Consider the following 14344-nt stretch of genomic DNA (forward strand, 5'->3'; position numbering starts at 1 on the left):
TAAAAACATTAGTCACTTAAACGTTAAGAAAACATCACCAGAATGATTTTCCAGTTTATCTACAACAAATAATCGCTTTCTCACGCGTCATTTTTTCTTAATCTTACTAAGCGCCAAGCAACCGACCACATCATGAGCAATCTCGTCTAGATGGAGGCCACAGTCGAAAAGCTATTCTCTTTCTCTCTCCCGAATTTAAATGACACCATCTCCAATTATAATAAAGTTGACCGAAGACATCTCATTGTCTCATAAACTGGTGGCGTCATATAGCATGCTTAAAGCGTTAGTGGTGTATGTATACATTTCACCAATTTAACTTGTAGTTATCAGAATCAGTTCCTTGCCGACGCGTTTAGGAGTTATATATGAAGTACCGGACAGTTGGAGTTTATTATCCAATAGTATCCACATTGGAACAAGGGCAACTGGCAACTCTAGATTGGTAACACCGCTGCATGGCTCGGGCACACAACTCTCGAGAGTCTCGACAGCAGTCTGATCGTAATGCAATGTGTCGCTGTAACTTATTTCAGTCATCATCGAATATGATAGTGGTTCACTGGATTTAACAGTTACATGCTACCTTATTCATTCAAGTCTATGTGTATAGTTACTGCTGGGATTCATGCTTGCTGTATAAAGCCGTTGTTTCTCGGCAAGTGCTTGTATGAGACTGTGAGTCATGTTCACGAGTATTCCTCCAAGTGAGTCCTTCGATTTTTTTTCTTTTCTGATCTTGTAGCTGTGTCACCTTGCGTCTTATTCTATCTTTAACAAGATTCAATTTAGCCTATTAAATATTTTTTCTGTAGTTGTAATTAGTACGTTTTGTTTCTAAACGGTTATCATAAGTGTCACCAAACCAACAAAGTTCGCCACCTCTCTCTTCTTTTGTTTATAGTTTCATATGCTACGATTGCCTTCTATGTATTAAGGGACATTAACAGATAAGGCATGAAGAGTGTAGAACAATAACAGCTTTTTATTATTACTATTTTATAAGCTACACGACATCCCATATTCGTTTTAAATCGGAAATGAAACCTTGTGCGAGAAAGACCTGCTGAAACTAAGTAGAGCACGAAGCGCATGGACAAAACACCTGTTGGAGTGTCAGCTGACATTTTATACATATATTTAGAAAAGCAGTTTGCCAATAATGTTCATCCTAACATATGAAAAGGAAAATAAATTGGCATTTTTAGATACTGAGGTATCACGCAACATTGAAGGTTTTCTACATCTGTTTTTAGAAGAATGACATTTACCGGCTTAGGTATTAATTTTTATAGTTATTGTTGTAATTTTAAATTAAGTTCTCTTAATACCCTCTTCCACAGGGCCTTTATCTTAATGTCGAGCTGGTCGGAATTTCATAAGGAAGTTACGTTTTTACAAAAATATTTTTAGACAATCATTTCCCTAACAAACTGTTCTTTAAACATTTAAATAGGTTCCTTAATGGTAAAATTAAACCCAAAGTGAACTTCCCTACTGTTCCTAGGAAACCATTTTATGCCAGTCTTCCTTTTATTCAAAATGATTCTTTCTTTAACAAAATTAGGCAGCTAATACATCAACATGCCCCTGCTCTAAAAGGCCAACTAATAACAACAAATTCCCGGACAATCAAGTCTCTCTTCAAATATAAAGATAAACTTGGCCCCCTATTGGCTTCAAATGCGATCTATTTGTGTTGGATCCTCTCGTAGGCGCCTCCAGAAAAAATGTATACCTTAGTTTAACCAGACCACTGAACTGACTAACAGCTCTCTTAGGGCTGGCCCGAAGGATTAGACTTATTTTACGTGGCTAAGAACCAGTTGGTTACCTAGCAACGGGACCTACAGCTTATTGTGGAATCCGAACCACATTATACCGAGAAATGAATTTCTGTCACCAGAAATAATTTCCTCTAATTCTTCATTGGCCGGCCGGAGACTCGAACTCGGGCCTAGCAGAGTGCTAGCGAGAACTCTACCGATTCGTCCAACGAGGAACTGGCGCCTCCAGAACACACTAATATTTGGAACCATGCCAATAAATGTAAATTTAACATCCAACATGAACAATTCAAAATTCTTACTGGGGCCTCTTCCCCACAACAGCTTGCGATCAATGAATCACCTTTTTAGATGGAAAGATAAACCAACAAGATTCTTGTGTATAACTTGTTTACTGGTAAATATTTACATATTACTTTGATGTCGAGCACTTTCAGGTCCTAACTGTGACCCTTTTTCAAGAGATGAGGTAGTCAGGCTGGTTCAAGGCCCTGAAAGTGTTCGAGATCAAAGTAATATATGTAAATATTTACCAGTAAACAAGCTATACACAAGAATCTTGTGGGTTTCTCTTTCCATCTTCAGAAGAAAACTGAAAGAAGTTTTTGTTTGGTTAATCACTTTTTTTTATTAAACAAGCAGTTCCAGAGTTAAAAACAATCAAACGACCGCCACCCTTCTCTCTTGGCATGAGCACACTTTTAGCCCACTTACCTTGTGACTGTCACTCGTCTTCCCTCCTGTTCTTTGGAAGGTACTTAGCATCTCCCTTTCAGTTTGTTAGCTTTTTTTTAAATTACCTTTTATAATATCAATTAGTCGAGTCAATTTTATATTATCTAATGTTTGTATGTTTCAGCTAGATGGTGAGGCTGTAAAGGTGTCAAAGAAACGAGCAGGTAAAGGTTACTGCTGGTTTATTACAGATCCAGGCGGCTTATATTGCGGCCGACTGCCGGGCCGTGAGAGACAATGGAATTGACTGTGACCTGAGGTCGAAACAATAAACAATAATATACAGTGAACGAGTACAAATTACAATACTGAAACATACAGAGACACAATATAGATACAGTCTTGATGCCTGTGAATGAAGAAACATGTGATACACAATGTGTGACATTCGTATAAATACCATAAAGTAAAAATGATAAAAATGCGTGACCTGGCACGTTTTTAGGCGTGACTAATTTAGCTTGAAGAAAACGGGAAGTCACCAAAGAAAACAAGCTCAGCGGAGACTTAATTAATGGCGCCGCCAAAACACTATCCTGGCGCCGGGTGGTGACTTTACAAATACTCCCCCAAGGCGAGGGACGCGTCTGATTAATCCCTGTACCTGGTGGGGCGCTGAAGGTGCCGCGGCTCCTTGAGATAACTGAGGCCTCCTGCCTGTGAGGCTGCTGTTTGGGCGGTCCCTTCCTGGGGCGGCCGCGCCTGCGGTGGTGAGCGTGCTGGAGTGCGTTTGGGCGGAAGGGGTGCTGCGGCGCTGCCGGGACTCTCCGACAGGAAGCGGGCTTTAGCGGTCTATGAAACCCAGTCGTTCCTGCCTGGGAGTGCCAGCCGGAACGCCTTGCTGTTCGTTCCAGCACGGAAAGGGTCCCCTGTAGGGCTTAGTTAGTGGTGGACGGACGGCGTCGACTCTGGCGAAGACGTGGGTGGCGGATGACAGCTGTGGCGGCATGCGAAGGTGGTTGCTCTGTCGATGTATGGCGCCTGCAAGGGGCGAACTTGCCCGCCACGTCGCGGAGCCTCTGCAGAGATGGGGAGTGGCGATCATCCGTCCACGAGCTCTCCGGCACCACGAGGGGTTCCCCATAGGTTTGTTCAGCTGCGGATGGGGTGCCGTCGGCTCTGGGGCGGTCCTCAACCGAGGAGGACCCACGGCAGCTGATGTTTCCAGTCCTCGGCGGTGCAGCGGGTCGCGAGGATGATTTTGAGACCTGTGGAATCGTTCGACCAGGCCGTTGGCGCTGGGTTGTATGCTGTGGTGGTGTGGTGCGTGGTTCCCAGCAGTTGAGCCAGGGCAGACCACAGCTCGGTTGTGATGTGGTCGGGGCGCCGGCGGCTAACCCAGCTGGAGAGCAGGGCCTCGGCGCACGCGCTGGCGGTGGCCTCTTGCATGGGCGTGGCCGGGCCACCTCGTTGAACGGTCTACCACCGTGAGGAGGTATCTGGATCCGCCTGATGGGGAAGGGGCCCGGCGACGTCGATGTGGATGTGGCGGCGGCGCCCTGGTTGTGGGAACTCGCCTACCCCCGACTGCGTGTGACGACCCACTTTACTGGTCTGGCACTGCAGGCACTGTTTGCCCAGGCTGTGGCGTCCTTTTGCACCCGTGCCAGACGAACTTTTTTTGAAAGCAGTTTGGCGTGGTCCTGCCGGAGGGTGTGAGAGGCCGTGGATGATGTCAAATACCTGGCGGCGGCGTGAGGCTGGAACCAAAGGGCGGGGCTGGCCTGTGCTGATGTCACAGAGCAGGCTGGGACCTCCGGGGCGGGTCACGTCCGCCACTTGAGGGATGTGATGGCGGTGCGGTATGCTGGGGTTTCTGGGTCAGGCGGCCTGTTCTCTGGCAAGGTCCTGGTAGTCTACACCAAGCTGCACTGCGTTCAACTCGACTCTGGAGAGGGCGTCTGCTCGGGATTTTTCTTGCGGGAGGTACCTGGCGGAACAGGTAAATTCGGCTATGGCTGAGAGGTGGCGCTGCTGTCTGGAAGACCATGCGTCCCCTGCTTCGTGAAGCGTGAACCAGTGGCTGGTGGTCTGTGAAGATTGTGAAGGGCATCCCCTCCAGGAGGAACTTGAAGTGCCGAACTGCGCGGTACATCGCGCAGAGTTCCCTGTCGAAGGTGCTGTCGGGACTCTGCGGGATTGAACTTCTTGCTGAAGAAGGCGATGGGCTGGGGGCGCCGTTGATAATTTGCTCCAGAACAGCACCGCAGGCGTTACTGGCGTCTGTCGTCAGCTGGAGGGGAGCCTTGGGATCCTGGTGTGCCAAGGCGGTTGCCTTGGTGAGGGACGGCCTTCGTCCGGGAAAAGGCCTGCTGCTGGCTGGGTCCCAAGACAGGGACTTGGTTGACCTCTTAGGACTTCCGTCAGGGGGCGTGGTGTCTGCGCGATCCCGGGATGAACCGCCTGTAGAAGTTGACCATCCCAAAGGAACTCCTGGACGGCCTTGATGGAGGTGGGTGTCGGGAACTTTGCTCACGGCTGCCACCTTCGATGTAAGAGGGCGGACGCCTGTCGGAGATACCTCGTGACCCAGGAACTCTGCTTTCTGGACGCCGAATGTACACTTGTCAAAACGGACAGCGAGGCGTTTTCTTGGAGGCGCTGGAGGACTGCTTTGATGTGCCTCTGGTGTTCGCTGTGAGACCTGGAAAATATGAGAATGTCGTCGACGTAGCAGACGCAGAATTTTAGGTCCCCCAGGATGCTGTCCATGAGCCGCTGGAAGGTGGCCCCGTTCCTCAGCCCGAAGGTGGAGAAGGCGAACACATAGGACCCGAAGGGCGTGATGATGGCTGTCTTTGGTATGTCCTCTGGCGCAACAGGTACCTGAAAATAGGATTTAAGAAGGTCCAATTTAGTGATATTTTGGCCCCGTGAAAGGAGGCCGTGGGTCTTGCATATTGGGCAGAGGGTAGTGGTCGGGCTCCGTTGCAATGTTGAGCCGTCTGTAGTCGCCATGGGGTCTCCAGGAGCCGTCGGTTTCTGCACCATGTGGAGGGGGAGGCCCATGGACTGGAGGCTTTCCTGCAGATGCCCATCCGTTCCATCTCCGAATGCTTTTTCGCCTCCTGCAGGCGCTGAGGGGAAGCCTGCGGAACTGCATGTGTCGGGGCCCTTTAGTCACTATATGGTGGTATATGCCGTGCTTGGCTGGGGCCCGGGGACTTGGCGGCTTCGGGCTTAAACACCTCGGGAACTCCGACAGAAGGTGTGCGTACTGGTGAGGGCGACGGTGCTGATGGTGGGTCTGGGTCCCGCCGTTAACGGGAGAGATCGGCAGAGTCGGGATCGAGGCGCTGCGCCCCACGTCGACTAGCAGGCCGAAGTCGCCAGAAAATCGGCCCCAGGAGTGGGGTTCCTACGTCCGCGACGATGAAGTCCCAGGAGTAATTCTGGCCAAGGATGGAGATCGACAGGAGCCTGGTGCCGTAGGAGAGGATGGGGTTCGTTGGCGGCCGTCAGGAAAGCGGCCGGGTCTGGTGTCTGGTTGCGGTCCTCTCTGGATGCTGGGAAGACCGACTTGAAGGCTCCTGTGTCGACCAGCATCATCCTGCGGAGACGGTGTCGCGGACGTAAAAACCTACTGTTTTTGAGGCCCTGGGTTCTTCGGCTGCCATGGCGGCCTGTCCTGCTGGCGCCGCCACCCCCGCTTTTTGAGCGGTTGAACGAGCAGGGCGGCAGGCAGTTTCGGGCGTCCTTTCCGAACCACTTGTGATAGCGACAGAAGCCCGGGACCACCGTCTACTGTGGTTCGGTGGGCGTTTGTTGGCGATGGCGTTGACGGGCTGCTCTACGTCCTCTTCAGGCTGGACGGAGCTGACCGGCTGAGTGGCCGGTTTTAGCCGCTGTGAAGCCTTGACGGAGTCTGTGGTGTTGTGCCGCCTCTATGAGGTCCTCGACAGGCATGGTGTAGGGGTGAGCGATCTGGTTGCGTACTTCGGGAGGAGTTGGCGAAGGAAAATTTCCCGTCTGAAGCTTATCTCCTGCCGCTTGTTCGTGTCACCCGAGACTGGTGTTGACAGGAGATCTACGACCATGCCCCAAGCGTCTCTTGGATCGAGGTCGTGGCGTGGGTTATTGGCAAGGTCGATAGCACGGGGCGGCCCGCTCGGCGATGGGCAGGAGCAAGCCGAGGAGGAACTTTTGTAGTGCTGTATGTGAGGTGAGTGTTTGGGTACCAGCGAGATGAATTTGTTGTACCACGTCCTCCGGAAGGGCGTTGAGCACTGTGTCGGCCTGTAGGATTTCGTCCGTGAGGTCCGCGATTCTGAAGTGGCTCTCCACCCTGCGCAGCCATCTCGATGGGTTGCCCTGCGTAAACGGCGGCAGCTTTAGGGTGAGGGCGCCCGCGATTGTGTTGCCCGGCCGTCGTGTGTTTGGGGCGCTGGTGTGGAGTTGCGGGAGGGCCTCGATGCGGGGGCGCGGCGCGGCTGCGATGGGAGGTAGGTAAACCTCGGAGTCCAGCGGGGTCCGCGTGTAACTGCATGAAGGAGGGGATATCCGCGTCCATGCTCGCTCGCTTTGACCCCCTTACTGGAGTAGGATACTCGGCGTCAATACGCACTTTCGTGCGCCGTGTGGTTCGCTAGTGGCGCTGATGGGAGTGCGCCGGCGAGTCAGCACGCTCAAACGCTGGTTACAGCGCGTGTTTAGGCCGCTAAGAGCGTTTTTGGAGAAACCCTGGAGCCAAGACTGAGTCGTGTGAGTCCGCTAATGGCTCCGGGATACTCGGTCACCACTGTAAAGGTGTCAAAGAAACGAGCAGGTAAAGGTTACTGCTGGTTTATTACAGATCCAGGCGGCTTATATTGCGGCCGACTGACGCCGGGCCGTGAGAGACAATGGAATTGACTGTGACCTGAGGTCGAAACAATAAACAATAATATACAGTGAGCGAGTACAAATTACAATACGAAACATACAGAGACACAATATAGATACAGTCTTGATGCCTGTGAATGAAGAAACATGTGATACACAATGTGTGACATTCGTATAAATACCATAAAGTAAAAATGATAAAAATGCGTGACCTGGCACGTTTTAGGCGTGACTAATTTAGCTTAAGAAAACGGGAAGTCACCAAAGAAAACAAGCTCAGCGGAGACTTAATTAATGGCGCCGCCGAAACACTATCCTGGCGCCGAATTGGTGACTTTACAAGGCTAGGCCTCGAAACGTTGCCGAAATGAATAGATGAAATGCTGTAAGACGTCTCCTTCTGATGCCCTTCGCTGTATATTCTGCCAATGGCCGGTGTTCTGGAAGTTTTATATATATATATGTGTGTATGTATGTATATATGTATGTATATATATACATATATATATATATATATATATATATATATATATATATATATATATATATATATATATATATATATATATATATATATGTGTGTGTGTGTATATATACATATGTGCGTGTGTGTGTTAAACAAAACAGAAATGTTCACTGTAGAAAGCTTAACTATTAAGCATTAGCAAATTTCAAACGGAGCATAAAATTAGAATATTTTTTCACTGCTGCTTCCTATCATTATATTTCTCACAGGAGAAGAACAGCAGAGGAAAATGAGTGGCATTGATTGCAAGATGTGCTGTAATTCTTATAACGCTGTTGAAAGAAGACCTCTAGTTTTGCCCTGCGGCCACACATTTTGCTCCAGGTGTATCTGCGGTCCTATCAAGGAGGAAAGGTTTACTTGTTACACCTGTCATGTGGAACACACAGTCAGTTCCAACACAAAATTTCCCGTCAATTTTGAGGTGGAAAACATCCTACGCCGCTTTACCATGAGGGATTCTAACCCTTTCAAGGGAGCGACAAGTAAGATGAGTCAAAGCATCGAATCAGCCAGCCTTGAAATGAACAGAGACAGGGAAGCCATTGAATCTACCTTCCAGGAAGCAAACTCGCAACTCCAATACTACAAGACGCGCCTAGAAAGCTGGGACGAAGGCTGCCAAAGAGAGCTCCAAGAGCACATGAAATTCATTGACCACACTGAAAAGATTCTTAAGTGGATCACAGAGGAGATCTTTCGAGTTGGCGGAACTCTGCATGAGGGAAAGAAGAAGATGCAGGAAGTGAAGGATTCCCAGGAAAACCTGGAAAAAGCGAGAGGGGCGCATAACTTGTTCGAGGCTTTCCTAAAAGTTTATGAATGCTACGACTCGTTTCACAGCTGGGTCCGCCATGTGGAGGCAAGCTTTCCCGACATGGAGCGCATTCAGAAATTCCGCCAGGTGAGACGATCAAATAATTACAAGTTTATACTTTTGTAAAGCAAAATGTGATTGTTGCTTTATTAGAATAATTATTTTCTATCTGTTTTTCACCATTTTTACACAAACAAGCATTTCTATTCTATGGGAAACTGACTTGCATATTTATGGCCCTTAAGGTTTTATCTATATGAATGTTTGGACATTCTGAAGTAATAATGATGCTATCAGTTTAAAATACATTTTTGGGTGTTTTCCTTGCTCCAGTTTTATGTCTTACACCTTTCTCAAAGGTCGTAAATTCTTTGTCGTCTTTTGTTCATGTTAATTCTATGTTCAGTGAGCCAATTTCAGGATTATGAGGATAAAGCTGTCCGCACATAATTCTTTCCAAGGAGCAGACGTCTTTTTCTCTTTATTTCATTTCATTTATTTATTTTGTGTACTTTGCTCATTCATGACAGAAAATTGTTGACAATACCATGCACTCTCACTCTCTCTCTGTTAGTTTTATAATAAAGAAATAGTAATGCAAAACAGAGTAAAATTTCTGAAGAGTACCAATGTATCTTATTGTAATTGCTGGAGTCAACATCATTCTGGAAGAAAGGGGTATCGCCAGTCAAATCGGAAGATGCAGCCTTTGATGCAAAAAGGGGATGTATGCCTAGGTGCCTGCGTCGACGCTTTGGACGACGTTGTAGCAGATAGTTTTCCTTCGTTGTCGATAAAAGACAAAATCGAAAAAGTCCTGGATTTCTTCCCAGCTGGACGGAGGAGTCGGTGCACTCAGACACACGAGGCCGCATTTCTCAAAGTGAGTCGTCCAATGACAGTTCCTTGTTTATTGCCATTAGAGCCCATTTTTAAATGAGTTGTTCCAAACGCATGTCATTCTGAATTCCATGTAATCCCTTTCCCAAATTAGCTATTTCAATCATATGTCCTTCTGTAGCAAACGAAGTCCCTGTATTAAATTAGATGTTTTAATTATAGGTCATTCTGAATCCCATAAGAGCTTTGTTTTCCAATGAGCTATGTTAACTACAGGTTATTCTGAGCCCCATAACAGTCCCTTTCGAATGAGCTATTTTAAATAAAAGCCGTTCCTAATCCTTTAAGAACACCCTTTCCAAATTGTTAATTTTAAATACAACGCATTCTGCATCTCAAAAGAGCCCCTGTTTAAAGTGGCTATTCTACTACAGGTCATTTAAGAATCAGTTAAGGTTTCCCTCTCAAACTGGAGTTATTTTAAGTTCCCTGTAATCGTTTCCTGCTTCTGAGGACCGATGATCTTCTTCAAAGAAGGACCTGGGATAAACTTAAACAAAAAAGTTCACTTGAAAAGTTGAACACGTTCATGTACTCAGAACCGAATACAATTTCCACTTGACAATACTCTGTAGTTTTGATAGCTGGCATAAGTCAGCAGTCTTCTACATCTGATGTGTAAGACCTTAAATAAATGATTGTAGCCATCTGTTTGCTTACTCCACTTGAGAATTGGCTAACTGTAAAGTTGACTGAGCTTCTTAACTTACTAAACTCTTCCCTCCTGCAAAGCTATCTTCATATATATATATATATATATATATATATATATATATATATATATATATATATATATATATATATATATATATATATAGATATATATATATATATATATATATATATATATATATATATATATATATATATATATATATATATATATATATATATATATATATATATATATATATATATATTACTTTTCAGACCTTCCATAATGTACTGGCCCTTTCTCGTTCTCTTCCAGATCTTACTTCACTATGCGACAACAGCTTGTTTACAGCATAATTACTAAACGATTCTAGAACAAACAATGTCTTTAAATAAAATAAAAGCTGTTGACAATACTAGCTATGCAAATGACAGATTGACACAGCGAGCGAGAGACATTTCATTTAGTAGAGAAATGAATAAAATGCTACTACATATATATTGCAGGCGTGAGAGCATTTTAGGCAGTACGCAATAGAAGACTCGGCTATCATTAATACAGACTAAATACAGACTGTGGCTTGTCGCGGCGAACAATCTGTAAAGAAAACAGTCTTGGTAATGGGAAAATAATTCACTAAACATATATACAATATGTTCGTGATTTAATTAACTAAATCTATGCATGTGTAACAGACAGTAACAAGCTGTTACATTCCCTGTTTCAACATGAATATTTTTAACCACAAGTCGTTCTGAATCTAATAAGAGTGGCCTTTGTTGACATGATGATGCTTATTCACTGAAATTTATGCCCATTTAAGCTTTTCGCACTTGATTTTACACATTTTTATGAGATTTTGGATTAAATACAGAAAAATATTCAATAATTAATAATCATTTCAAGTCAATGCATAGGCAGTGTTACATTAGAGAAACTACATTTCTTGTTCCGTTAACGTTTCATGGTTATCTCCCTACCTTTACCTCAACCTCACTTAAAAAAAAAAACAATGAAGGAGATAGACCTCCGTGACATATCGCCATTCGTCGAAGGGATGCTGCGCCAGGGACGTATGTTCGCAGCTCAGACTGACAGAGACAAAGGTACACGGTACGCGAGAATCAGCCTCGACGAAAGCGACAGGCTATGGCTCCATGTCCTCGGGAATCCTGAAGAAATACCCTGCGATTCGTTCGTGGTGCAGGTGAGGACAGTGGCTACGTGACTGGCAAGTCAGGTATTAGGCTGCATAAATAAGGATAAACGCATGAGGGTGCATCCACAGTGCAGTAAAATATGGCATTACACATGTAGGAAACTTATAGGTTATATATCACAAACAAATTTGGGCAACTTATCACATATTACAAAAAGGTTAAAAAAAAATGTCGACTTATTGGTAGTCCTAACCGGTGCCTCATACGATTAGCCAGAATTTGCCAAAGGTTCGTTCTTCACTTTCGATTGTGACTTGTTTTCAACCTGTTTGTGATATGTATAATATAAGTTTCTGACAAGTGTATATGACATGTTTTACTGTAGCGTGGATTGCATCCTTATACATACAATTAATGACACCATGAAATATGATTCTATCACACCCGGCTGACTACGTCCATAAAATCATTGATACTTGATTAATGATTAATCTGGCCCCCTTTCAATTTGACCGATTTGTTCATTTCTAATATGATATATACCTTAATGATATGACAACTTGTTCCATACTAAGTTACCCGAGTTAATCTAGACTACTTTTAGTAAATCGTTCCCAAATGACTTGAATATGCTTTACTGAACAGACTCATTCTTTGTTATAATATTGAATGAATACTGGATTTATATGAGGTTAATAAACCATGGCTAAAAGCACGTTGCATTTTAGTTATTAATCTTAATCATTCCTATGCATATTCTATTTCCATTTTTCCCTCCTTTCACACAGTATAACGAGGTAACGAAGGTTTTTATTTACGACCCATGCTTTCTAGAGCTTGGCGAAGGGGAAAGATCTTTTGGAAGACTGATACTCACCCTTCATCCACGCAGCTCAGCCGCCATGCAGTTTTCCATGCTTTGCAAAGGAACTCAAGGCCCTTCTTACCTGAACACAAACATGATCAAGTTAGAAAACGACGAGAAATACGACTTCGAATGCGCCTACTTTGGCGATTATGAAAACAACAACGGATCAGGGGGAAAGGCTCTTCTTCCACACGTGAATTGGGAGGCCGATGCCATTCGAAAAGGGAACAACGGCCCGTGTGATTTGTACAGAATCCGGGCGACTTCGCAGGACGCGTCGAAAGCCACCCAGTTTCATATTTTTACCAAAACTACTACTAGAGTTGCACCAATTTCCTCTGGATTTCTCGGAAGGGTTGTCGAGGGAGCACATGTCTTGACCGAGGCCATATCACAGTGCCCAGACGTCAGGAGAATTTATGTGAAGGATTGTGGCGTTTTGATACGAAAAATTGTCAGATGATTTGTTCAGGTAATGAGTCCATTATTATCCTTTTCTTATAAAAAATTTAATAGCAAAATTGTGATAAGGAATGCTCCCAATAAAGCCTGGAGCATGATTTGTTTGACATCAACATCTTGGTGAAAATGTTAATACCTGACGTAAATTTATCTTACTTTTATGTCTTGCCATAGATGATTTAATGGTGAAAATAATGGAATTTTCTTGTAGCCTATAGCAGTTTATTTTTCACTTTGATACTCTTTTGTTAAAATTTTTTTAGTTTAAGTGGAAATTCTCAGTATTCATATATATATAAACAGTCTACTAATTACGCATTTCACTTAAAAAGTTATTTGGTTTTTTCATGGACCTTCAAAATGCATACACTATGTTCTTTGAAATGAAAGATTATTATCAAACCACTAGAATGTTAATGCAACATTAAAATCAGTATGATTTAAGGTGGTTATCTTTGTGTAGCCTGTATACCTATTTTATTCCACCAAAGTGACACTGTTTAATGAACCATGAATTCCATGGTCTATGAAATGGTCAACTGATAAAAATGTGTTCCAAAAATAAGTGGGTAAGATAATTTCTTCACCAGAATACATTCTAACAAAATGTTATAACAAGGGAGAGGAAACATGCGCAAGAGTGTGTAATGATGGAAATCCCTCTTTTAAATTAATGTCAATACCTTTCGTAATTGGTGGACTGGAAAAACGAATTAACCACTCGAAATTGATATTGTCTATGATCGAGTGTGTGTACGTAAGTGCGTAAGTTCAACCAAGTGCTTAATTGCGTAAGGCGTAAGCAGTCAAATTGCACTGTTCAGGACGTGTACAACTTGAGAGGGGAAAGGAATGTAGCTCCCCTTATTTTCATTTGAAATGCCATATTTCTTCCTTGTAAAAGGTATGCACTTATCTTAGTTTATATTGTACACATGTTGTCATAACAATATGTTCTTTTGTACTATGTACCTTGATGTAACAGCAAATTACCAAGAGTTATGGTAATGTGACGTAAGTTGCACCATGATGAGCTTGCATGTGGTTGCAGTGCCACCAACCGTAGGCTATGATGTACGATATTCTTCCATGATTTTATGAATATGTCAGTTCTTGAGTTAAATTCCACCTGTTATGCATGTAAAGCCAGGCTAATTGTGTAATGTAATAGTTAAGTTAGGCATGAGTACAATATAGCCTAGGCTAAAGACTGCATGCTGTTTGGCACAAGATTGCTGTCGTAAATGAACTTTTCGTATTACAGGGAACCAGTGTAAGAACCACTATAAGAACCTGTTTAGAAACCATTTCTAACAATTATGGATGGAACGTTAGGAGTAAGTTGTTTACACCATGTATCCTCTTGCTAAGAAGTATTAAACAAACCGCGGGAGTCAGCGTTTCCCTCAACCTTAACTACAAAAATGAAGATTCGTCCGTCTACGACGTCAAGTACCAGTTCAAGCTAAGAGAAGTCCTGGGTTTATTAACCTAGGCCGGTGTATCACCCAGGATTGAATTGTTATGTGTAGGCTAGTCTGCGTTAATTGTCCTAAAATGAATGGTAGCCTCCGAATGTAAGTCAGGACAATTGACATATCAAGCCACAAGTA

General features: G+C 44.2%; 1 protein-coding gene across 5 annotated transcripts; it reads left to right on the plus strand.

Moving 5' to 3' along the window:
* Window positions 1-452: 452 nt before the first annotated feature.
* Window positions 453-14124, plus strand: LOC136828423 (uncharacterized). 5 transcript variants are annotated; one of them, XM_067086463.1, is made up of 4 exons: window positions 453-707; window positions 8079-8773; window positions 11260-11448; window positions 12294-12568. In XM_067086463.1, the coding sequence occupies exons 1-4, from the start codon at window positions 686-688 to the stop codon at window positions 12420-12422; spliced, it is 1035 nt and encodes a 344-aa protein (XP_066942564.1). In that variant the 5' UTR covers window positions 453-685; the 3' UTR covers window positions 12423-12568. The 5 variants fall into 5 exon arrangements, with proteins under 5 accessions (XP_066942564.1, XP_066942565.1, XP_066942561.1 ...); XM_067086464.1 differs by having other exon boundaries at window positions 12236-12410; XM_067086460.1 differs by having other exon boundaries at window positions 454-707; window positions 12190-14124.
* The last annotated feature ends 220 nt before the right edge of the window (window positions 14125-14344 follow it).

Source organism: Macrobrachium rosenbergii, chromosome 42 (assembly GCF_040412425.1).
Source record: "Macrobrachium rosenbergii isolate ZJJX-2024 chromosome 42, ASM4041242v1, whole genome shotgun sequence".
NCBI lineage: Eukaryota > Metazoa > Arthropoda > Malacostraca > Decapoda > Palaemonidae > Macrobrachium > Macrobrachium rosenbergii.

Excerpts from the sequence above, each read along its gene's own strand:
- LOC136828423 (XM_067086460.1), top strand. The coding sequence starts at position 686 with ATGTTCACGAGTATTCCTCCAA. Across the intron at positions 708-8,078 it reads GTTCACGAGTATTCCTCCAA|GAGAAGAACAGCAGAGGAAA; the intron begins GTGAGTCCTTCG and ends TATTTCTCACAG. Across the intron at positions 11,449-12,189 it reads GCGATTCGTTCGTGGTGCAG|TATAACGAGGTAACGAAGGT; the intron begins GTGAGGACAGTG and ends CCTTTCACACAG.